Source organism: Ursus americanus, chromosome 22, assembly GCF_024610735.1.
Source record: "Ursus americanus isolate L20-20 chromosome 22, mUrsAme1.1.p, whole genome shotgun sequence".
Classification (NCBI taxonomy): Eukaryota; Metazoa; Chordata; class Mammalia; order Carnivora; family Ursidae; genus Ursus; species Ursus americanus.
In genome coordinates, this window is record NC_142148.1 from 25,246,686 (window position 1) to 25,268,593 (window position 21,908).

General features: G+C 61.3%; 1 protein-coding gene across 1 annotated transcript in view; it reads left to right on the forward strand.

Annotated features, from left to right (window-relative positions):
* Positions 1-1,270: 1,270 nt before the first annotated feature.
* NOL4L (nucleolar protein 4 like) overlaps positions 1,271-21,908 on the forward strand; it is a 128,340-nt gene continuing 107,702 nt past the window's right edge. The window contains exon 1 of the mRNA XM_045806961.2: positions 1,271-1,591. Within this exon, the coding sequence (XP_045662917.2) occupies positions 1,271-1,591 (321 nt within the window). The remainder of the gene's footprint in view (positions 1,592-21,908) is intronic.

Here is a 21,908-nt window from a genome sequence, read left to right on the forward strand (position 1 = left end):
TAAGGGGGAGGGGGCCAGCTCTACCCAAGGTCAGTCCTGCCCAGAGAGGAAGGCGATAGGGGCCACCTCAGTTTACTCAGCAAGAGACTCTAGGTCTCGGTGCACCCATGAAGGCAGGGTGTCTTGGGATGAATTTGTGGGTGTGTGGAGTGTTGCCCGAAGCCTTGGTGGGGTTGGCCTGCGTGAGGCCACGCGCCAATGTTGGCAACTTCCCTGGGGCCTGGGGCTGTCCCAGAGCAGTGGGGCTGGCAGAAGTCAGGCCTGCCAAACTTCGGGGAATTCGGGGTGAGGGGACAGGGAAGGAAGTTTGGGCCCCCGAAAGGCGGCGGTTTGGGGTTCCCCGGGGGAACACTGCTCTTCTGGCGCCGGGCTCGCACCGGAGAAATCAGGCCAGTTGCGGGAGGGAGGGAAGGGCGCCTGCCCTGTACCGCCCGCGCCCGGCTAAAATCGGGCGGGGCTGCCCGGGGAGGCCGGAACGCGCGTGGCCGGGCGGGGTCTGAGCCCTACTCCCTGCGAGACCGCCGGGTCCGGGCGGAGCGCGGCCTGCGAGGCTCGGGGCCAGGCCCGGCCCGGCCCGAGGGAACTCGGTCCCAGGGCTGGGCACTGCGCGCCTGCGGCTGCTGCCCTCTCCGCGGCTGCGGGCGCGGCGGCCCCCGCGCCCCCAGGGGCCGGGCCGGGGCGGGGTCTGGGCCCCGCGGGCGGGCGCGGGAGGGAGGGGGGGACGGCGGCGAAGGCTGCGACGCTCTAACAGGTGGGATCCCGCGGCGTGGTGGAGGCGGGCGCGGGAGGAGGAGGAGGAGGAAGAGCAGCGGCGGCGGGAGCCTGAGCTGGAGCAGGATGAGCCGCGCGAGCTGACAGCCGCCGCCGCCGCCCGCGCCCAGGCTCGGTCTCGCTCCCCGCGCCCGGAGCCGCTCCCCGCCTCCCGCCTCCCCCGGCCGCCCGCGGGGCGGCCCGCCCCCTCTGCACCTCCGGGCCCGGAGCTGCCTCCATCGCTCCCGCATCCCGGCCGGGGGGGAGGAGGAGGCGGAGCAGGAGGCGAGCCGGAGCCGCCGCCGCCAACGCCGCCGCTGCCGCCGCCCGAGCAGGACAGAGCGCGCCGCAGCCCCGCGCGTCCGGCCGCCGCCCGTGCCCATCAAGCAGCCGCGCCGGAGCCACACCGCGGGACAGCCCGGGCCGCGGCGCGCCCCGGCCCGGCCCAGCCCAGCCCAGTCCCGGCACCGGGCGGCCCGGCGGCCGGCCCGCCCCCGAGGGCGCCGGGCGCGGCGGGAGGATGCCGAAGCCGACGCTGCTGCTGCGCGGGGGCTGGGAGCGCGAGCGCAGCCCCGGGGACTCGGAGCTGGGCCGCCAGTTCCGGGACTGGTGCCTGCGCACCTACGGCGACTCGGCCAAAACCAAGACGGTGACACGCAGCAAATACCAGCGGATCGCCGAGGTCCTGCAGGGCGGCGGCGGGACCGGCGCGGGCAGCGGCCCGGCGGCCGGCGAGAAAGGCAAGTTCCAGTTCTGGGTGCGCTCCAAGGGCTTCCGCCTGGGCAGCGGCCGGGAACCCAAGATGGGCCAAGTGGTGTATGTGCCGGTCAAGACGGGCTCGGTGAGTGCGCGCGCGGCGGCCGCGGGCCGGTCCCGCCGCGGGGCTCGGGGAGGGCGGGGGCGGGGTGTGGGGGTGTGGATGTGTGTCCGAACGTGTGTCCCCGAGGTTGTCCGTGGGTCTGGCCCGACCGAGGCGCACGCGTCCCTGCTCACCCGCCCGCCCCGGCCCGCCCAGGCAGCGCTCCGGGTTCGGGGCGTCCCTGCCCCCCTCTGCGCCGCTGCCCGGGCCGTGGCCGTGCCGGGCGGGCTGTCCCGGGCAGCTCACCCCAGCATGTTCCGTCCTCCCGTCCCCTCCCCCAGCCAGCAGGCGGCTGCTCCGAAGCCCGAGCCTCCCCCCCTGCCCGCCCCGGGGCTGCCTGTCCCGGGCTCGCGCTCCCGCCCCCGGGCCGGCTGGGCGGTGTGTGTGTGTGTGTGTGTGTGTGTGTGTGTGTGTGTGTGTCTGTGTGTGTGTGTGTGTGTGTCTGTATATGTGTGTGTGTGTGTGTGTCTGTGTGTATGTGTGTGGAGGGTGGTGCCGCGGGAGGGGGGGCAGGGGCAGCCACGGGACGGGGAGTCCACTCGGCTCCCCAGCGCCAGGGGAGGGGGCCCGCCCGGGCACTGTCTCCCCGACCCCACCCGGGGCTGGCCCGGGGAGGGGCGGCCCGAGCCGCAGCCTGGCGCAGGAGCAGCCTCGCGCGGGTGGGTGGGGCGCCCCCTCCGCCCCCCGGGCCCCTAGCTCCCCCCTCCCCGGGACGGGGGCGGCCTGACCTATCCATCCCCTCCCCTCCCCCGTCCCCGGGGCAGGCCCGGTCCGGGCGGGGTGGCGTGGGGGAGGGGGCGGGGAACCGCAGCCGCCAGGAGGGAGGAGGCGGGCGGCCGGGCGGGGGCGTCCCCTCCGGCCCGGGGCGCCCTGGAGAGGGCGTGCGGCGCGGGCCCCGCGGCTCCCCCGCCGGGACCTCATTGTTCTGCAGCGGGTGGGGGCTGGGGGGGGCGGCTGCTCGCGGGGCGCTGCTGAGCTTTGAACTTTCCGTCGCGGAGACCCTCCGTTAGTGCGTTCAGCCCCCGGCCCGGCCCGGCCCGGCCGGCCTCCCTCCCAGCCCCCCTCGCTCCCTCCCCGGCCTCGCCCGGCCCGAGCGAGCGAGCGGGGCCGCCCCGCGCCGGCCTCCCTCCCTCCCTCGCTCCCCCGCTCCCCCCTCCGTGCTCCTCCCCCGTCCGGCCCGCCCGCCCCGCGCTCAGCCCAGTCCCCGGCCGGAGCGGGCTCTTCACACACAATTGATTCGGTCGTTACGAAAAGTGCACTTGTCCCCTCCCCCTCCCCCTCCGGCGGCCGCCCGGGCCCGGGCCCGCGGGGTGAGGGGGCCGCCAGGGAGGGAGGCGGGAGCCAGGGAGCGGATCCGGAGGCGCCTCCCCCCCCCCGCGCCTAGGGGACGGGGCTGCAGGCCGCGGGGAGTGGGGAGCCGTGAGCGCGGAGGGCGGGCGGCCCATCTGCGAGGAGCGCTGATAACCGCGCCGCTGCCGCTGCGGCCGCCAGCAGCCCATCTGCGCCGCTGCCGCCTCCGGCCGGACCCGGAGCATGGGGCCGGGCCAAGGGGTGCGCCGGGGCCGGATTCCCGGAGGTCGAGGCTGGAGCAGTGGCCCACCCCGCTTGAGTCAGGGACACCCACCCCCCCAGTCCCAATCAGTGCTCTCCCCCAAACCCGGGGAGTCTGGGTTATTGTCCCCTCCCCTGATCGAGTCAGGGACCCCTCCCCCAGCCCAAATCAGTGCCCACTTTTTCCATACGGGGAGTAAGGGCCATTGCCTCTCCCCAGCTTAGGTCAGTCTTCCCCACCCTGCCAGTTCCATACCCCCTTGGGTTCTCCCCCATCTTGGGCTAGTGTCCCCAATCTAAGTGTGGGTTTTTTTGAGGTCAGTGACCCCTCCCCTGGGTCAGTGCCCTGGCCATCCAGGCCAGTTAGCACCTCCTGCCCCAGCCTGGTTATCCCTCTCCAGGGAGCTGAGTCTTGGTTCAACCTTCCACATAGTGGAAGGCAGGATCCCCCACTCCACCCACTGCTGAAGTTGGGAGGCAGGTGACCCTCAGACTTGGCAGCTGGCTCACTGGTTCTCTGTGTGGGTCCATCTCTCTCCTAGGGAGTGGGCATCATGGGGCAGTCCCTCTACCCTCTTAGCAACGCTGCTTGCATGGCAGACGAGCATGAACATACACACACACACACACACACACACACACACACACACATCCAGGCCACATGCAGAAATTGGGTGCTAGGCCTGGGTTCCAGCTCCTCCCAGTCCAGCTGGTCTCTTCAGATCTTTCACGAGGCCCGTGCTGACCCGCCTCACCTATCCCTGGCATCAGGGGCCTCACAAGCCTCCACCCTGGCTCCCAGACCAATAATAAGCCTTCCCCAAGGGACCACCTGCCTGGGAGGCAGAGAAAGGGGACCAGGTCTCCCTGCCCAGGCTGCCAGGGGGACGACAAACACAACAGAGCAGACGTGCCATCCTTCGACAGCCACTTCTCCAGTCCCCATGCCTTCCTGCCTGGCCTGCTGGTCCCCAGAGAGCCCGTTAGATACCTGCCACTCGCCCAGCCCACTGGAGCCAGCCGCCCGAGCTGCCCCGAGTCCTGCCACCCCCATCTCCAGGCACCTTCCTGGGGCTCAGTAATTATTTTTATATTTCCATTTTTCTTTCCACTGATCTAAGAGGAACAAATCCTGCTGGGAATTCTGGGCCGGCCATGGCCTCTTCCTGGGAGGGGCTGAATGGGACCGTCTTTGAAAGGTGCAAAGGACATCCCCTACCTTCACTGGCCTACACACACGCACACGCATGCACACGCACACGCATGCACACACGCACACACAAAGTTGCCATGCCTCTGGTGGCAGTTGGGAGACATCCGGTAGTTTGTCCTGGGTGGGTTTTCGTGAAGGTCATCGGGCCGTAAACCTTTGTCCGACGCACTTGTTTAGCACCCACAGGCCTTGTGTCGGGGACGTGGTACTGGGGCCAGTGGGACTCTGCCTGCTCCTGGGCACCCAGCTGGTGGGGGAGGCAGGCCTCGCTAAGGGTGTGATAAGAAGCCGTCGGAGCCGCCAGGGGAGGGTGGGCAGCAAAAATGATTGCAGGGAAGAGGGGGTGTGGGCGTTGGGTCATCCAGCCGCTGAACCAGGGCCCCTGGCGCGCTGTGCGGCCCCAAGGGTGGCCGTGGTGTGTCATCTCTCTTCCATGATGTTCTCTGGCCGCCCCCTCCCCGGGCCCCCTTGCCTCCTCCCACAGCCATATGCGGCGCTGTGGTCGGGCCCTTCCCTAGTCCCGGCCGCCGCGGGTCGATGATCTGACACCACTTGTCCCGTCCCATCTGGCCCTGAGCTTTTCTGGGTGTGTGTGACAAAGGCTTAATCTGTCCGGACGGGCCCAGGGCGGAGAGGAGGGCGCGGGGAATTACACTCTGCTGGGGCCTCCTGCAGCTGGGGCCCGGGCGGGGGCGGGGCGGGGCGGGGGTCGAGCTGGAGCCTGGGCGTGGGGGAGAGGCAAGTTGGTCTTCAGTTTGCAGGTTGTCACAGGAAATAGAAGTGGAGGCGGAGGGCTGAGGGCTGAGGGCTGAGGGGAGGAGGGCGGAGTCCTCCACCCGCGGCACGGGGTGCTCATGGGGATAAGATCTTTTTATGACAAGAGCCAGCCGGGGCCTCCTGACTGGGCAAAGCCTGGTTAGGATTTATTATTTCTTGTGTTTGGCCTGCTCCGGCCTCTGTGCGCTGCCAAGCAGGGGAAGCAAACCCCTTGGAGGCAAGACCCTCTGATTCCGCTCCAGCGTTGGCCACAAAGTGAACCAACCTCTTTCCTTTTCCTCTGGTCTCTTCGAGTGGGGCTGTCCCTACCCCCCAACCCCCACCCAGGGCCTGCAAGGGCCACAGGTTACGGCTGGGGCGGGGCCCCGGGCCATCTGTCAACTCCCAGGACCTCCTTGCAGATAGATGTTCTCAGCTCAATTCTACCATCTTCCGGATGGGAAGACTGAGGCCTCGAGAGAGGTGCTTTCCGCTAGTGGGGAGCCAGGACTGGAATGCAGATTTCTGTGCTCCACCGTGGGCGTCGTGGGCCCATCCCAGGCTGTGAATCCCCCCATTAGAGCACCATCCCCCGAGGGGGACGCCAGCTTGCCAAACCCCAGTGTCAACATTAGGCTTTTGCGAGCCGGACCCCAGGTGTTCTGCTGGCCAAATTGACTAATGGTGGTCTTTTCCCAGTTTGCAGACACCGTTCATTTAGTGGAGAGCATTTTCTCAGTCTTCGGTCTTTCTCCCCAGAGCTTTTGTGTAAAACCTTTGGCACCTGCGGCCACCGGTCGGGGCGGGAAACGGCCTCTGACTTAGCACCGTGTAATGTGTGCTGTGACCTTCGCTTGAATTCCTCAATGTTTCCTGCTTCTCTCCAAGTTATCACCACAGTGACCGCTTCTGAGTCACCTACCGTGTGCCTGTCATTGTGCCGAGGGGTTAACATATATCGACTTGTCAGACTCTCGCCATCCCCCAGAGGTCAATGCTGCTATTCACGCTACCCTCCACATGAGTAAACTGAGGCTTAGCGAAGTGTGGGACTAGGCCTCGCTGCTGACGGGGGCAGGCCCTGGGCTTGGCTACTGCTTGGACACGTCTCCGTTCCGACCCCTTCTGAGGGGTCTTGCGGCCCAATCCCTTAGAAAGCATAGGTCCTTCGTGACAAGCATTCAGTCCATTACACCTTAATCTGAATTAGTTTACAAGAATCCCTTTGCTCAAGATGTCCGTGATCACAGGCTGGTGCTCAAGGCTGGATTGGCTCTGCGCGAGGTGTCAGGGGACTTCACTGGGGCTCATAAGGATGGGTACGGGGCGAGAAGAAGGGAGGGGACCTCTGTTGTCCTGGGTCCTGGGGGACTTTTGAGGAGAAGGTTGACGGTGACATCTGGCAGGGGCCCCATTTGGATTTCTCATGAGTGGCAGAAGTGGACTATTTTGTCAATTAAGCCTCGGTGATTTGGGCGAATGTGGTCTCGGGCACTCGAGGGGCTGTGTTTTGGAGCCTGGCTGATGCTGGCGGATCAGGCTCTGCTTTCCTGGGGCCTCCCCGCCAGGACCGAGGTCACTCTCTGCTGGCCGTGGGGACAGCACACCTCCTTCTTCCTTGGGTAAAACCTGGCATGGCCCCAAAGACTGCCTTCTTGTCCTGGAGTGTCTGAAAGTCCAGAGGACCATCCGGGACCCTAAAAATGCGGCTGGGAAGCCTGGGGGTGAGCAGCTTGTGGCTGTGGCTGCCCGGGGACAAAGGTCCAGAGCCTGACCTAGCCTCAGGCAAGCTTGGACTTCTCCACACCAGCTCTTACCTTGGAGACTGTGGGATTGATCGAGTACCATGCATAGGCGCGTGTGCTCACGGGCTAGAGCATGTGTGTGCACGAGGCTGTGTGTGTGTGTGTGTGTGTGTGTGTGTGTGCAGCAGTGTGACTGTGTGGGCGTGAGTGTGCATGTGCTTGTCCATGTGCAGGCCGGGGATGCTTGTGTGCCTGGGGCAGTGTGTGTGTGCGTGTGTGCGCGCGTGCGTGTGTGCCGGTGGAGGGAGACTCCATGCCTGTGGTTGTGTGTGACTGCGGGCGTCTGTGTTGGCAGATGTGCAAGCACCTGGGGCGTGGGCATTGGCAGACCACGAGTGTGAGTGTGCGCGTGCACACATATTCCAGATCCTCTTGAAGAAACCCCAGCAGTCTGGCAGTGCAGGGCTGACAGGGGTGTCCTTCGTCATCGCAGAGGCAGCCCGAGCCGGCACCGTGGCCCCTTCTGTCCTCGGAGTCTCAGCAGCTGTGGAAGTGAAGTGTCGGGGAGGCAGTGGATGTGAGAAGTGGTGCCTTGTCCCTGTCCCTGTCCCCATCCTCCATGACAGTGGCTAAGGCACCTCCTCGTTTTTAGCCTTCCCCCTCCTCCTCCCTGACTCCCTGCCGTACAAGGGCACTCACTGAGCCCAAAGCCAGCACCATGGAGGGGGGCTTCTGGGAGAGAGGGCTCTGAACTTGAAGTGAGAGGGGTCAAGACCGATGGATCCCAACTCAACCACTTCCTTGCCATGTGACCTTGGGCAAGTATCCTGCCTGACCTCTCTGCGTCTTGCTTTCCTCATCTGGAAAATGGGCTTGAAAGCCCCACTACCAGGAGGCTGGGCAAACTGGAAAAGCTCCGCTGTCATTTGAGGGGTTCTGTCTGCTCACTTGTATCAAAGCCAGGCCTGGACCCCTAAACAGGAGGGGGAGTAGAAGAGAGCTGGGTGAGGGCCCGCCATGGTGGGCAGCTTATTAGAACGAGGACTCCTGAGGCCACTTTCTCCCCCTGGCCCACCCTGACACACAGGGGAGGGGAAGGACTTGGGGTTTCAAGACACGGGGCCCTGGGTTCAAATACCAGCTCTGCCCTTTCACCAATTTGACCTTAGTTGGCTCGTCTGTAAAAATGCAGCTGATCATTCTGTCTCCCTCACAGCACTGGTATGAAGATGATGCATTAAGCGATTTAGAGCTTGAAGAACGGGCAAGTCCTAGGAAATGTTAGCTGCTGTGTGATCTCACTGAGCCTCAGTTTCCTGATCCGGAGAATGGGGATGACGAGGAAAGCTGTGGTAGATACTGAAAGAACGCACCCAGCCACGTCCCTACTGGTGGGCAGTAACTGCTGGTTCCTTAGGGTTTGTGTTGGGGTCGTTTCTGTGTCTCCAGGGCCATTAGGGGCTGGTTAGTGTTGTCCTGAATTGCACAGAACATCAGAAGACTCCTGATGAGGGGCTCAGGTGTGGCCTGAGCCTCCAGAGCCAGGGACTTGAAAGCTCAGGGTCTCTCTGCCCTGGTTGCTCCTGCCCTGCTCCAAGCCTCAGTTTCCCTAGTTATTACAGAGGAATGCTCTTTTGGTCCCTCCTCTGAATCCCTTCCTGATGCTGGGTGCCAGGTCCTGGAAGTCCAGGAGGGGTGCTGGAGGGGTGAGGCTGGGGACCCTGCCAAGGCCTGTAGGCATCCAGCAGGTAGAAAGGTAGTAGGATGAGCATCCTGGAGGCCTTCTCCCTTCTCCTTTCGGCCCCCTCATCCCCACCCCTGCTCCGGTCCCTGGCCCGGAACTCAAGTTCTGGGCTCTGGGATCTTTGAACACAGGCTGCTTTAATGACTGGCTTCCGAGGTCAGGGGCCTGAGCCCGTCTCCCGTGTTTTCTAGCCCCTGCCGTGTGCTGGACACTTTATTTCACTTAATATCCCCGAGATTCTGTGAGGTAGATGAGAACTTGGCATCAGGGAGGCCAGGGGACCTACCTGAGTCCCACAGCGAGGAAGTGGCAGGGCTTGGGTTCCGTAGCTGTCTGACCTTCTGTGCTGCAGGGCGTGGGGGCGGGGGTCCACAGGGCCTTAGCTCTCTGCACCTCCCCACCCCAAGCGTATGGGGTCCCCTCATCTGGGGCAAGCCACAAGAGCTTCTCAGAGCTCAAGGCGGCCCTTTACCTGCCCAAGACCCAGCCTGGTGGGAGACAGATGCCCCCCCCCATCTTTCCCCCTCACCTCAACGGCAGCTCCAGACCCCGACCCAACCTGGGCAGGCTGCAGGGGTGGGGAGACAAAGCAGCTGGGAGGCTGGGCCTGTCCTCTCCCCACAAAGTCATCCACTCCCTCAGCATCCGGTCCTCTAGGCCAGCCCCGGGAAGGGGGGAAACTAAGGCTGAGAACAGAGGGAGCTCGCTCAAGGTCCCAGAGAGCACCAGAGCTGGGTGTGAACAGGCAGGTCACTCGCCCTCATTTACTCTCCCAGCGTTCCCACCCCCGCAGCCCCATCCTGTCCCTGGTGACCACACCTGGGAGTCCTGTTAACTGTTTCCTCTTAGAGCTCCTTGTCCCCATCCAGCTGTTTGCAAGTACTGTTGGTTTGACCTTGAAAATACATCTCAAATTTCACCTTCTCACCACCTCCACCCCTTCCAGCCACCCCACTGTGCCCACTCTGGCCCCCCTGTAATCCCTTCCAACTCACACACCAGAGAAAACTTTGCAGAAAACAAACCAAATTCTCACCTGCCTCTGCTCAGAACCCTCCAAGACCCCCGTCTCACTTAAGGCAAGAGCAAGCCTTTCCTGAAGCCTCCGCGGCCTGGCGCGGCCTGTCCCAACTGCTTGCTGCCCTCACCTCACTCCGCCCTCCCCCTGCCCACTTGTGGTCTCAGCCACACTGACCTCTTTGCTATTCTAAAAACTACCAAACACAATTCTGCCCCAGGGCCCTTGCCCCAGATCTCTACATGGCTGGTTCCTCTCCTCTTTTGGGTCTTTGCTCAAATGTCACCTCCTCAGAGAGCCCCTCCTGGATCACCCAGTCAGGACCATTTTAGGTCCCTTGGACCCTTCTCACCCCCCCCTTCTATGTAATTTTTTTCTCTAGCTCTTATTACCCCCTGATATTATGTATGTTTTTTAGTTTATAACTTTATAATCTGTCTCCCCATAAGTCGGTGAGCTCTGCCAGGGCAGAACAGTCTGTTTTGTCCACTGCTGTGTCCGCAGGACATAGACTAGCTGCTGCCCCGAAGGGACCCCCCAATTTGGGGAGCAGCATATGCCTCAGAGAGGAGTCTGAGAACGGCCCGTCCACTTCTGTGCTCGGACGGCCTCAGGAGCCCCAGGTCCAAACCATTCCTCCTGCCCAGCAGTATCCAGGGAGTCCTCAGGAAGACGACATTTGAGCTGGACCTTGAGGGCCCAACCAAATTTTTCAGTGAGAGCAAAACATGGGGAAGCTCATTCCAGGGGGTGGGAATGAGAGCAGGAGCTCGGAGGTGGGACGGGTTTTCACAGGTTAGCACAGGTTATGCATGATGGTAACCGGGGCCACTTCTCCGAGGAGGGATGTTCTGCAGAACATTTCAAATGGGGTGGGGATGGGTAGACCAGGTCAAGAACTGCTGTGGGGTCCTGAGAGGATGAGCTGGTGAAATCCGTTGGCGCCAGATGGAAGAGAAGGATCTGGAAAGCCACTTGGAGGAACTAGTGTGTCCTTATCTCCCCTTGTGTCATCATGAGGAAAGCAAGGAGTCCACAGGAGGGTTTTTACTGGAGGGAGATAAGGTCAGATTTGGGTTCTAGAAGGAACTCTCAGAACACTGGGCAAGAGGAAGACAGTCCATGAAGGAGAAACAGGAGGTAAAGGAATTGCAAGGTGCAGAGAGAGAAGGCCAGCTTGGGAGGAAGAAGGGGAGCTGCTTTCCTCGTAGGACAACGGACTGGGACAGGGTGACCGGGGAGGTGTGGGGGGAGAATGATGTTCGAGGGTCAGGGTTGACTCAGTTTTCTTGGGTGGAAGGAGGGGAGGTTAGGCCACCAGGAATGTTGACAGATGTCCAGATCTGGGGGGCAGGGGCAAGGGCCTGTGGGCAGAGTCTAAGAGCTGTCCTTAAGGCCAGTAGCATGTGGCAGTGGGGGGCTGTGGAGAGCTGGTGACTCCGGGTTCCGGAGTCATCGTGTCCACGGGGCCACCTTCCCCGCCTGGAACCTTCCGTGCCCCGGCTGGGACCCGACTGCAGGCTCCTGGGAGGCCTATGCTTGGGTGGATGACTCATCGTTTTCTCGGCATCCCGGCATCCCCGGGCTGAGGAAATGTTCAAGGAGACATGGGGCCCTTCCTTTGGCAGGCCGGGCCCTGACTGGATGCTGGCGGGTGGAGAAAAGTGCACTCGGGGCCTCGTCTCCGAGCGTCCTGAGGGCGTGTCTCCAGGAGGCCCTGGCTTCCACAGTCCTGTGTGGTCCTCAGCCCCTCTGGGCGGAAGCTGTTATGACCCCATTCTACAGGTTGGCAAACCAAGGCACAGCCTGTGTGGGCACCCAGCTAAGTCAGCACCTCGTGCTGCGGTTTCTTCATCTGAAAAATGGGTCTGGTGATGGTCCCTCTCCAACAGGCTTGTTGGGAAAACCAAGGGACAGAATCACGTGAAATGCTTAAACAGTGGGATGGTCATGTTTGTTGGGGTGTGGAGAGCAGTCTGCCCAGGCGGAGGGGCTCTCTACTGGGTAGAACAAAACCAGGGAAGAAGGAGAGGAGCACGGCCGACAGTAGACCTGCGTTTGGACCCCAGTGCTGCCACCAGCTTCCGGTTCTGGGTGAATGGCTTGTCTGCTCGAATCCCTCGACCCCTTGTGTATAAGTGGTGATAACCCACACCCTGTGGGTAGCTGGGAAGATGCCCGAAAACCAAGCCTGACAGGCAGGCCACAGAGTAGGGGCCTTGGAGGCCCCCCTCTCCGCAGTGCAAAGATCCCCAAACCAGAGAGCCGTCAACCTCTCAAGGGCAGCGAAGAAGCACTTTGTGGGGCGACAGGAAAGCCTGGGGGGGGGGGGTGTTCGGCTCAGAGAGCTCCTTCTGGGAAGCCCCATGGGGGATGAAGCCTGTCTGGGAGATCCGGAGTTGGGACAGGAGCACCTGGGGACAAAGGGTTTTGTGTTGACTGTGAGCCCCTGCAAGTCAGAGGAGGAGTGGGGAATGTGGAGGCAGCAGCTGAGTCCAGGCTCTGCCATTCATTGCTGGGTCGTCTTGGGCAACTCACTTCCCCTCTCTGAGCCTCAGTTGTTTCATCTGTAAAATGGGGGTGATGGCAGCTGTGGCTTCACAGACATCTCGCTTCTACGCTACGCTGTACGGTATGGCGGCAGCCGTGGCAGGGTGTGGGCATCGCGAAGCCCTCCGTGAAAGGGGGCTATAATGACGATTCTGGTTGTGACTGAACCGATAACCCTCGAGTCTGTGATGAGGCCGCGCGGAGCAGTGCCGCTGAGCCCGGCTTCGGAGCACAGACTGGCCCCAGGTTTGAACGGAGCGCTGCGACTCACCAGCTGGAGGACCTTGAAACAAGTTGCTTCCCCTCTTGGATCCTCAGTTTCCTCCTCTGTAAAATGGGCCCGGTGGTATTACCCATTTCACAGGGCTGCTGCTGGGAAGGTGAAGAGAGGCTCCACGTCAGGTGCTCAGCACAGGAAACAGGAGCTTTTGTCTCTTGCACCCGCAGTGCGGCCCGTGGCAGTTCGATCTGGGAGGGGGGGCCTGGGAGGGGCCGGGGGGCGCCTGCCGGAGCAGAGAGGTACCGGAGGGCCAGCGGCCCCCGAGCTAGAAGGGAGTGCAGCAGGAGTGTGTGCAGGGAAACCGGAAGGGAAGACTTCCGGCAGCGGGGGTGGTCTGCTGGCTTGCCCCCCGAGGATTGGCAGACCCCCAGCCCCAGAGCTGGATGAGAGAAGGCCCTGATAGAAGCCAGGGGCAGAGGGAAGGCACCGCCAACTGAAGCAGGTGGGATGTAGAGGCCAGAAGTCCCGCTGGTCCAGCCAGAAGTTGGCTCTCGGGGAAGGAGGGGGGCAGTGGGCTTCCCAGGGTCCAGGCTGCCCATTTTGGGGCTAAGAGTGGGCATGCTCCCTGGGCCAGAGAGCCCTGCGTTTAAATCCTGCCTTATCCAGCTGTGCGACCTCGGACGCAGCTCCACCTCCTCTCGGAGCCTCTGTTTCCACATCTGTAAAATGGGGATGGTAATACCCACACCCTTTGAGGGTTGTGGGGGTCATTTGAAATACATAGAGTACGCAGCGAGTGCCCGCTACTGAGCAAAAACAATGACAGTCATGACACAGCTAGTACTTGTGGGGTGCCTACGGAGAGCCAGGCACTGTTAGCACTTTACGCACGGGACTCCCTGTGATTGTCCCAACATGACTACCTTTGCAGTCCTCATCTTGCTGATGAGGATGTCGGGGCTCAGAGAGGTTGGGTACCGTGCCCGAGGCCACACAGCTGCTAAGAGGCAGAGCAGGGACGTGAGTCCGTACAGTGGAGAAGTGTCGTGTCCTCAGCTCCCTGTATCACCTGTCCTGACAGCAAGTGTCAGATCCCGGGGTCCCCTGTTGTATTACACAGGCTTGGACAGTGCCTCTCCCAGACTGGAGAGGCAGGCACGCGTCTCTCTGGCAGAGTGTGTGGACCCTGGGACACACTAAGGTGCAAATGGGATCTACTGGTAGGGTTGACCCTCGGGGTCACCGAGGAAGTCTTTGGTTCAGGGGGGACCAGGCGGTGACCTGGGGCCTCCCAGCCAGCTGGGCAGCCACGGGGAGCCCTGTCCCCGTCAGCACCAGCGTCACAGCCAGCCGCCAGCAGCCCCGAGCGGGGGGCCGGTGCCTCATCCGGGTGGCGCTGAGGGGCGTCAAGGCAAGGAGGGGTACCCTGGGGATTGGGGAGGAGCTAGGGAGGGCTCTTGGGAGATGGAGAGATGGGAGATGAGGGGCTGGGAGCTCCCGGGAAGGGGAAAGGGTGCTGTGGACAAAGGAGCACAAGAGAAGCATGTTTTTCAAGGCAGTGCGCGCACAGGACTCAGAGCAACAACAACACAGCAGCCAGCAAGGGGGTGAAATGCCCGGCCCACCCCGTCCCCCTCCACCTGGAGGGGGTCCCGGCCTTAGGTGGCCCGTCCGATACAATTGGCTGTGAGCTGGGCTGCCTGGGTTTGAATCCTGAATCCCCTGTGTCCTCACTGACGTGGACAAGTTACTCAATGTCTCCGGGTCTGAGTTTCTACATCTAAACCGGGGTAATATTCGGGCCTGCTTCTCGGGACAGTCGCCTCACGCCCAGCAGAGGCCCGTGGCCGAGCGCTCAGTGAGCAGTGACGCTCGCTGCAGCCGCCGCTTTGCGGGGGTCAGCGCTGCACCTGCGTGGCCGTGTGTACCGTGCGTGTGGTTTCAACGCCCAGCTGCCCATGCGGGTTCTGAGGCTCAGTTTTCACGGTTGAGGCAAGAGGCCGAGGGGGGAGGTCAGCCCGATGGCCCCGGATCTCCAGACAGGCCTGCTATGGGGGGGTGGTTCTGACATCGACTGGCCGTCAGGAGCTGGCCGCTGCCTCGTCCAGTCTGGGGACTGGGGTCTGGGGGGACTCGATCCGCCGCTCCTGTGCTGGGGACACCAAGTGGCGGTGGGGACAGGAGGGACGAGGGTAGCTGTGGAGAGAGCCCTTGTCCAGACTCCGAAGATGGGGATTCGGAGCCCTCCTCAGCCACTTCTCAGCCCTGCCGTTCCTGAAGAAGTGCCCGGCTCCTCGCCTCGGTTTCCTTATCAGGATGTGGTTCGGGCTGTGGTGAGGCGCCAGGGCAGCCCTGCGGGCGCCACAGAGCCCTGGGCTTGTTCACGCGGGACCCCACATGCGGGTCCCTGCCCCCAGTGGGTCTGCAGTGGAGCGAATGGTCTTCTGAATGCAGAAGACCCCAGTTCCGGAGGCATCGCTGTCGAGCTGAGACTAACCCAGGCCTGGGTGGCAGTCCTAGCTCTGCCGCTTAGTAGCCCAGGGACCTTGGGGAAATTAATTAGCCTCGCTCGGCCTCGGTTTCCTCCTCTGTAAAACGGGCGTCGCAGTGGAACCTGCTGTGTGGAGTGTGGGGTGCAACTTCAGAGGCTGAGCCTGGGGCCTGGCGCACGCTAGAGCGCTGTGATCCGCGGCAGCTGCAATTATTTTAAGGAACTCGGACTAACCTGAGAAGGCCCGGCGAGCAGCACAGGGCGGCAGGCAATGCATTCATTCACGGACTCATTCAGCAAACGGATCGGCACCTGCTTTGCACCAGGCCCTGTTCATTCATTCCAGCAAGAGTCACTAAGCACCTACTATGTGCTGGGAGGGGTGAACAGGACAGACTTGATCTTCACCCTCCCGGTAGCTGGGGGCAGCCCAGGGCCTGACGTGCCATGCAGCTGGTCTGCTCAGGCAGCCAGGCCCCTGCCCCTGTCGTGCCAGGCTTGCTGAGCTTAAGGGGGCTGCTTCTGCCTGGCGTCCCCAAACTAGCCCTGCCGTCCCCAACATCTGGCTCCTCTGGGTCCCCCTGTCCCGGGGAAGTCAACTCTGAGGGGTGTGGGGTGTGCAGGACCTTTTCTACCCCCCACCCCAGTCACCTCCTCCCTGGCAAAAGCTCATTGTCCTTCCTCCTACTTCCTCCCTCTTCACACAGCAGCCAAACTGCTGTATTAAAAGGCAAACCTGACCATGTTCCCTCTCTGCCCAAAACCTTCTTGTGGGTCCCCATCAGCCTCTGAGCAAAAGACACCAAGGCCCACAAGGCCCAGCTCTGGCCCCTCTCTCCACCTTCTGGACTCCTGCTCCCTGTCTTCAGCCACACTGTCCTCCAGGCTGCTCCCCCAGCCCTCGCTGGGCCCTGCTACAACGCCACCTCCTCAGTGAGGCCCTCCCTGACTGCCTTTTTTCTTTCTTTCTTTCTTTCTTTCTTTCTTTCTTTCTTTCTTTCTTTCTTTTTTAAAAGATTTTATTTATTTATTTGAAAGCAAGAACGAGCAAGGAGGAGGGGCAGAGGGGGAGAGAGAGAGAGAGAGAGACGCAGACTCCCCGCTGAGCAGGGAGCCCCATGTGGGGCTCGATCCCAGGACCCAGAGATCATGACCTGAGCCAAAGGCAGATGCTTAACTGACTGAGCCACCCAGGCACCCCCTGACTGCCTTTTCAAAATGCTTTTCATCCCCATGTTCTTGGCCCTTTCCCCTAACTTTGGAGGCTTTTTATTTATTTATTTGTTCATTTATTTGTTTATTTTTATTTTTTAAAATATTTTATTTATTTATTTGACAGAGAGAGAGAGCACAAGCAGGGGGAGCAGCAGGGAGAGCGAGAGGCAGATTCCCCACTGAACAGGGAGCCAGGTGCTGGGCTGGGACCTAGGACCCTGGGATCATGACCTGAGCCAAAGGCAGCCGCTTAAGGGACTGAGTCACCCAGGAGCCCCTGGAGCCCTTTTTTTTTTTTTAGATTTTATTTATTTATTTATTAGAGAAAGAGCATGAGCACGACGTGGGGGCGGGGGGGGGAGGCTTGAGGGGGGAGGGGCAGAGGGAGAGAGTCAAGCAGACTCCCTGCTGAGCCTCGAGCCCAATGCAGCTGGATCTTTGGACCCTGAGATCAGGACCGGAGCTGCAATCAAGAGTTGGCCCCTGAACCGACTGAGGCGCCCAGGCGCCCCTGGAGCCTTTATTAGCACCCGACCGGTGGTGTGTTTGTGTGTGTCCTCTTGGGCTCCGCGGGGACAGGGATGCCGGCTGTCTTGCTCACTGCCGCGTGTTTAGCACCTAGCGCCTAGTCAGCACTCAGTAAATATTTGTTAAACAAATGTCCCAGACCTTTTCATTCTTCTTGTGCCTCAGTTTCCTCCTCTGCAGAATGGAAGGACCAGGGCTGTGGTGGGGCTGACGTGAGGGTTGGCTCAATGGTCAGGGTCCCCTCCAGGACTGTCTGAGCCACCGCCCAGTCCGAGGGCTGAGCGAGCCAGAGGAGGTTGGCAGGGTCGGCAGGCGGTCACAGAGACTTTGGGGCTCACTCCTGGCCATGTTGAGAAGCCCAGGTGAGGCAGAGACACAGCTGTGGGAAGAGGGGAAGAGACGCTCGTTTGAAGGGAGGGCTGGGGCTGGGAGATGTAGCTTGGTGGGCGGTCCCTTAATGGGGCCCCAGAAGGCCAGGTCGCAGGCAGTGGGAGCTATTGAGTACTGCAGAGCAGGGGGCTCTGGGGAGGGAGGCGTTTAGGGAGCTGAATCTGGTCTGTTGTGTGCAGAGACTGGAGGCTGAGGCCCAGGGGGGCACAATAGGCCAAATGGGAGCAGAAGCTACAGAAATAAGGGGGAGGTCTGGCGAGGGGCTGAAGGAATGGCTCTGTCTCCTCCTCCTTGCATCAGCCGCTTGGTTCTCAGTAAAAGCCAATTCATTATTCATTCACTCATTCACTCATTTATTCATTCAACAACTTGGAGAGAGCCTCCTGGGGTACAGTGGTGAGCCCCACAGATGTGGTTCCTGCCCTGCTAGAGCTCTGGGTGCATCCTGGGGGCCGAAGGCTACGGGACAGTGATGGTGGCAGCGCCAGTCGTGCTGGGGATGGTGGCAGTTATGGTGACGGTGGGGAGAGCGGTAATGAGGACCAGACCGGACGGTGTGCTTGGAGGTGTGTCGGCCCACATGTATTGAGTGCCCCCTAGGTGCCGGCACGCTCGAAGTGCTTCCTGTGTGTTTGCACACTGGGCTCCCGAAACAGCCCTGCGAGGCACCGATCTTATGCAACTCGCCTGGGGCCCACTGTGAGCAAAGGGCGTCACCCGGATGTGAGGCCGGGCAGGCTAGCTGACCAGCAGCTGCTCCCAGCTATGGCTACCTGCCACCTCCAGCAGGCAGCTCCCTCCCTTCGCTGCACGCAGCTCCCTGGACCCGGACCCAGCACCCAGCACGGGGCCCAGTCCAGGGAAAGGTGCCCAGGCCTGACTTGCCTGAGCGGGGCTTAAGGTCTGGCTTCACTCCAGAAGCTTGAGCAAACGGTGCCCTCGCTCCTCTGCCCCAGCACCTCGTATATGAAAAGGGAGAACTGTCCCCCAAAGCCGCCCCTGGAAAGGCAGGGAGCCAGCAGCTTCACCGTAGAAGTTGATGTTTCCAGGGGGAGACCCCATTCCATAAATCAGGAGACAAGAAAGAAAAGAAGGTTCTATTCTGAGTTCTGCCCCTGGGACCTGAGATGGGGAAGGGGCAGGCAGGGAGCCAGGGGCTCCTGGATGGACACCTTGCTGCTTCCCCTACAGAAGCCCCAGGGGAGGGGCTTTTCTTCTCCCACCCACGGTTGACTCCCATGCCCCCATGCCTCTGCATCCCCAGTCCGAGCAAACCTGAGCCAGTCCCATGCCAAAAGAGAGGGGACAGAAGGTGAGGGCTGGGAGCAGAAGGCCTGGGCACAGATATTACCTCTGTGCTCCCTGTGCGGCCTGGGCCCAGTGCTGTCCCTCTCTGATCCTCAGTTTTATTCAGTTGTCCAACTGTCTGTGACTCCGCTGTCAGGCGCGGTGCCATGCTCTGGACACACAAAGGGAAATCTCTGCTCTCAGAGAGCTTACATTTGAGTGGGGGTTGACACTACATAATAAACAAGGAACGCACCGCAGCTTGTCAGATGCTGCTAAGCGCGGTAGAGAAAAATCAGGCAGAGCAAGGGGAATCAGAGGTGCTGGGGAGGGAGGTATTGGGATTTTAATCAGGGTGTCAGAGAGGGCCTCACTGAGTAAGTGACATTCTGAGCAAAGCCCTGAAAGAGGTGTGGGAACAAGTTATGCAGGTATCTGGGGGAAAAGCGTTCCAGGTAGAGGGAACAGTAAGTGCAAAGGCCCCGAGGCAGGAGTACATCAGTTGGTTTTGAGGAACAGCAAGAAGGCCAGTGTCCCCGGCTCCCCCCACTCCTTGTATTTGGGAATCAAAAGACTACAGTTTATCCCTCAGGACCTCAGGACCCAGAACAAAATTACTTCTGAGCTCTCATAGCCAATCCCAGTGAGAGTTAGTGATGCCCGCAGGGGTCCTGGTACCTGTTTGTTTGACCTGTAGGGTGGATTTTAAGACCCATGAGGGCTTGGAAAAGAGAGTACCGTAGTCTTGACTCCTCACTCCATGTGGCTGACTCTCAGATGGCCCTGGATTCAAATCCTGGGCCCACCACTTTCTGGCTACGGGACCTTAGGCAAATCTGAACCTCAATGTCCTCATCTACAGAATGGGGATATGATGCTTGTCCGACAGGGTTGATGGGCTGGGATACAGGAAACATGCCACAGAGCATGTGTGTAAGTGCCCGGCTCCGTGCCTGCCTGTAGGAGGAGCTCAGTAAATGTTTAAAACCAGAACTTGACATTTGTATGACTTTGAACTATTTTCACCCTTGTTGAAATCTGTCACACCACTTGAGTCTACTAAGAACTCCATGAGGAAGAGGGGGTGGAAATAATAGCCCCAACTTACAAAGGGGTAAACTGAGGCGTAGAGGGGGTGAGTGACTTGCCCAGGGTCACCATGAGGCGGGGCCACTAGAAGGCTACGATGTGGGTCTCCTGGCCCGGGGAACGCTGGGAATCCAGGGAAGTGGAGATCGTCCAGAGCCTGCCACCCCTGACGGTGAGCGCGCATGGATACGTGCATACATATCACTGGCACCACGAAAAAATAGCAACTTTCAGATTTGTGGTCCCCGAGCAGGTTTTGTAAGGCATGGCATGGTGGGTCAGGAGGTCTGTTGTAAGGATGTGGAAAGGCCCAGAGTGTGGGGAAGCTTAGGCCACAGGCAGGCGGAGTCTGGGGTCCTCAAGAAGAGGAAGAGGCCTGAGCTCATGTGATGGTCCACTCGGCCTGTCTGTCCATCCGGTGTCTGGCCTCGCCAGGCAGGGAGGGCTGGGTCCCCAGACTGGTCTTCCAGCAGCCCGACGGGGTGCCTTCCCCGTCCTGATCAGCCACCGAACCTCAGGACAGCTCTGGGGGGCGGGAGGTAGCATCACGAATGAGGAAGCTGAGCTGTGGAGAGTGCGTGCCCTGCCGGCATGGGAGGCCAGGATTTGGACTGGGTCTGCCTGACCTAGCTGCCGCCCAGGCCGGTCCTCCCAGAGGGCAGGCTCTGTGAGGGGCCCCTTCTTTCGGCCCACCTTCCTGGCCGCAAGCTGGCCGCCTAGCCCTCGACAGGGACCCTGCCACCAGGCTCTGCTCCTCAGTTGCTCCAGCCTCCCCCCTCATCACCTGGGGCCTGGGGCCCTGGGTTCTAGCCCCACCTGGCCCCAGCCCACTGTGCACCGCGCGACCCTTGGAAGGAGAGGTTAGGGAGCCCATCTGTAGCGAGCACCTTTAAGGCCCCAGTGCCTTTCCTCAGGGCCCACACAATTCAGGGGTTTCTAGGCCCATTTTCTAGACAGAGAAACTGAGGCACGTCCCGAGGTTATGTCCTGAAGCACACAGGCCATGAGGGCAGAGCTGGGACTCCAAAGCCCAGACTGTTTCTGTAACGGAGCCTCCAGCCCTCAGTTTCTTCTGCAGAATGGGAGATGCGGACCGGACGGTCTCAGCTGAGAGCACAGCAGAGCGCCTGTCCTGGCTGCCACGCCTCCTAGCGAGGTGACCTTGGGCAGTCACTTCTGCTCCCAGGGCATCAGTTTTCTCACCTGGAAATGGGGCTGAGCACAGCATCACCCTGAAGCTGTTGTGAGGTTCTGTGTGCAGCGGTACAGAGTGCCCAGAAAGTGACAGAACCCTTACAGGGGTCACTCGTTTTGAAGTCACCGAGCTCCGCATCCACCCCCTCCCTGCAGGACTGGAAAGGAGGCCGGGGGCCACGTACATGCTCTCTTTGGCTCTTCCCGGGGTGTGGCCCAGGGGCCTAGACCGGCCGGACACTGTGTGGATGTGTTCTGCGGACAGACACGTCCAGGGAGCCTGTCATGGTGGGTGGTGAGTGGCAGGCGGTGGGTAGCCCAGCTCAGGCTGTGCAGGGGCAGCCACGGGCGCCTTTGTCCCCTTTGTCTCCTCTTGTACAAATTAGCAATTACCTTTCCTGCTCCTGCAAGCTTGGCCTTCCCTGGGAGAATTATGCACAGCAGCCACTGAGCAAGCAGAAGCCACCTGGCTAATTAGCGGGTAGCCACTGGGGACAGGCTCGGGGCCTGGCGGCCAGAATTGGGGCTACAGCTGCCTGCAGCTGTTGCCACCTCAGCCAGGAGACCCAGCGATGTCCTGGGCTCTGGGACATCCTGGGCCTTCCAGTCACAAGGTTCAGATCCTTTGTAGCTGTGTGACCTTGGGTAAGTTGCTCTGCCTCTCTGGGCGAGAGTCTCCCTGTCTTGAACTGTAGGATTGTGTGGGTTTGGGGGCCGGCACCTAAATGGTGCTCGTTATCAGCAGGTAGTGTTACTACTGCTCTTCTTGTCCCCGCTGCCACTGCCCGGGGTCTGTGCTGGCTTCTGTGAGAGAAAGCAAGGAATGTAAGCCCGGTGGCGGCCCTTGGAGACCCTGTTGTGCCACCTTAGTGTCCGGGCAGCAGGAGAAGCCCAGCTGGGCCTCGGGCCCTTAGGCTTAGTCTCGCCGAGCCCAGCTTCCTTTTGCTCTCCTCTAAGTGAGGGAATACCGTGGGGATACCGTGTGGTCAGGTGCCTGGGCTAGGTAGGACCTGTAGGCGCGAATAAAGGTGGAGCTCCTTTCCCTCTCTCTGCTTCCCCCTTTTCTTCCTTCGGCCCCCTGCCTCCCTTGCTTCCCTCCCTTCCTCAGGCCTCAGGAGCACACAGGAGGGGGCAGGAAAAGCAGATCGAAGGGCTGCCCGTGGTTTGGAGCAGTCAGGAAGGGCTCCGAGGAGGGAGGATCTGAGTGGGACAGGGGACCACTGGGCAGCACGGGGAGGGCAGCGTGGTGGGGAAGGTGTGAGCACAGGAGCAGAGCACCAAGGACTGGTCTGCTCAGGGGCCGAGACT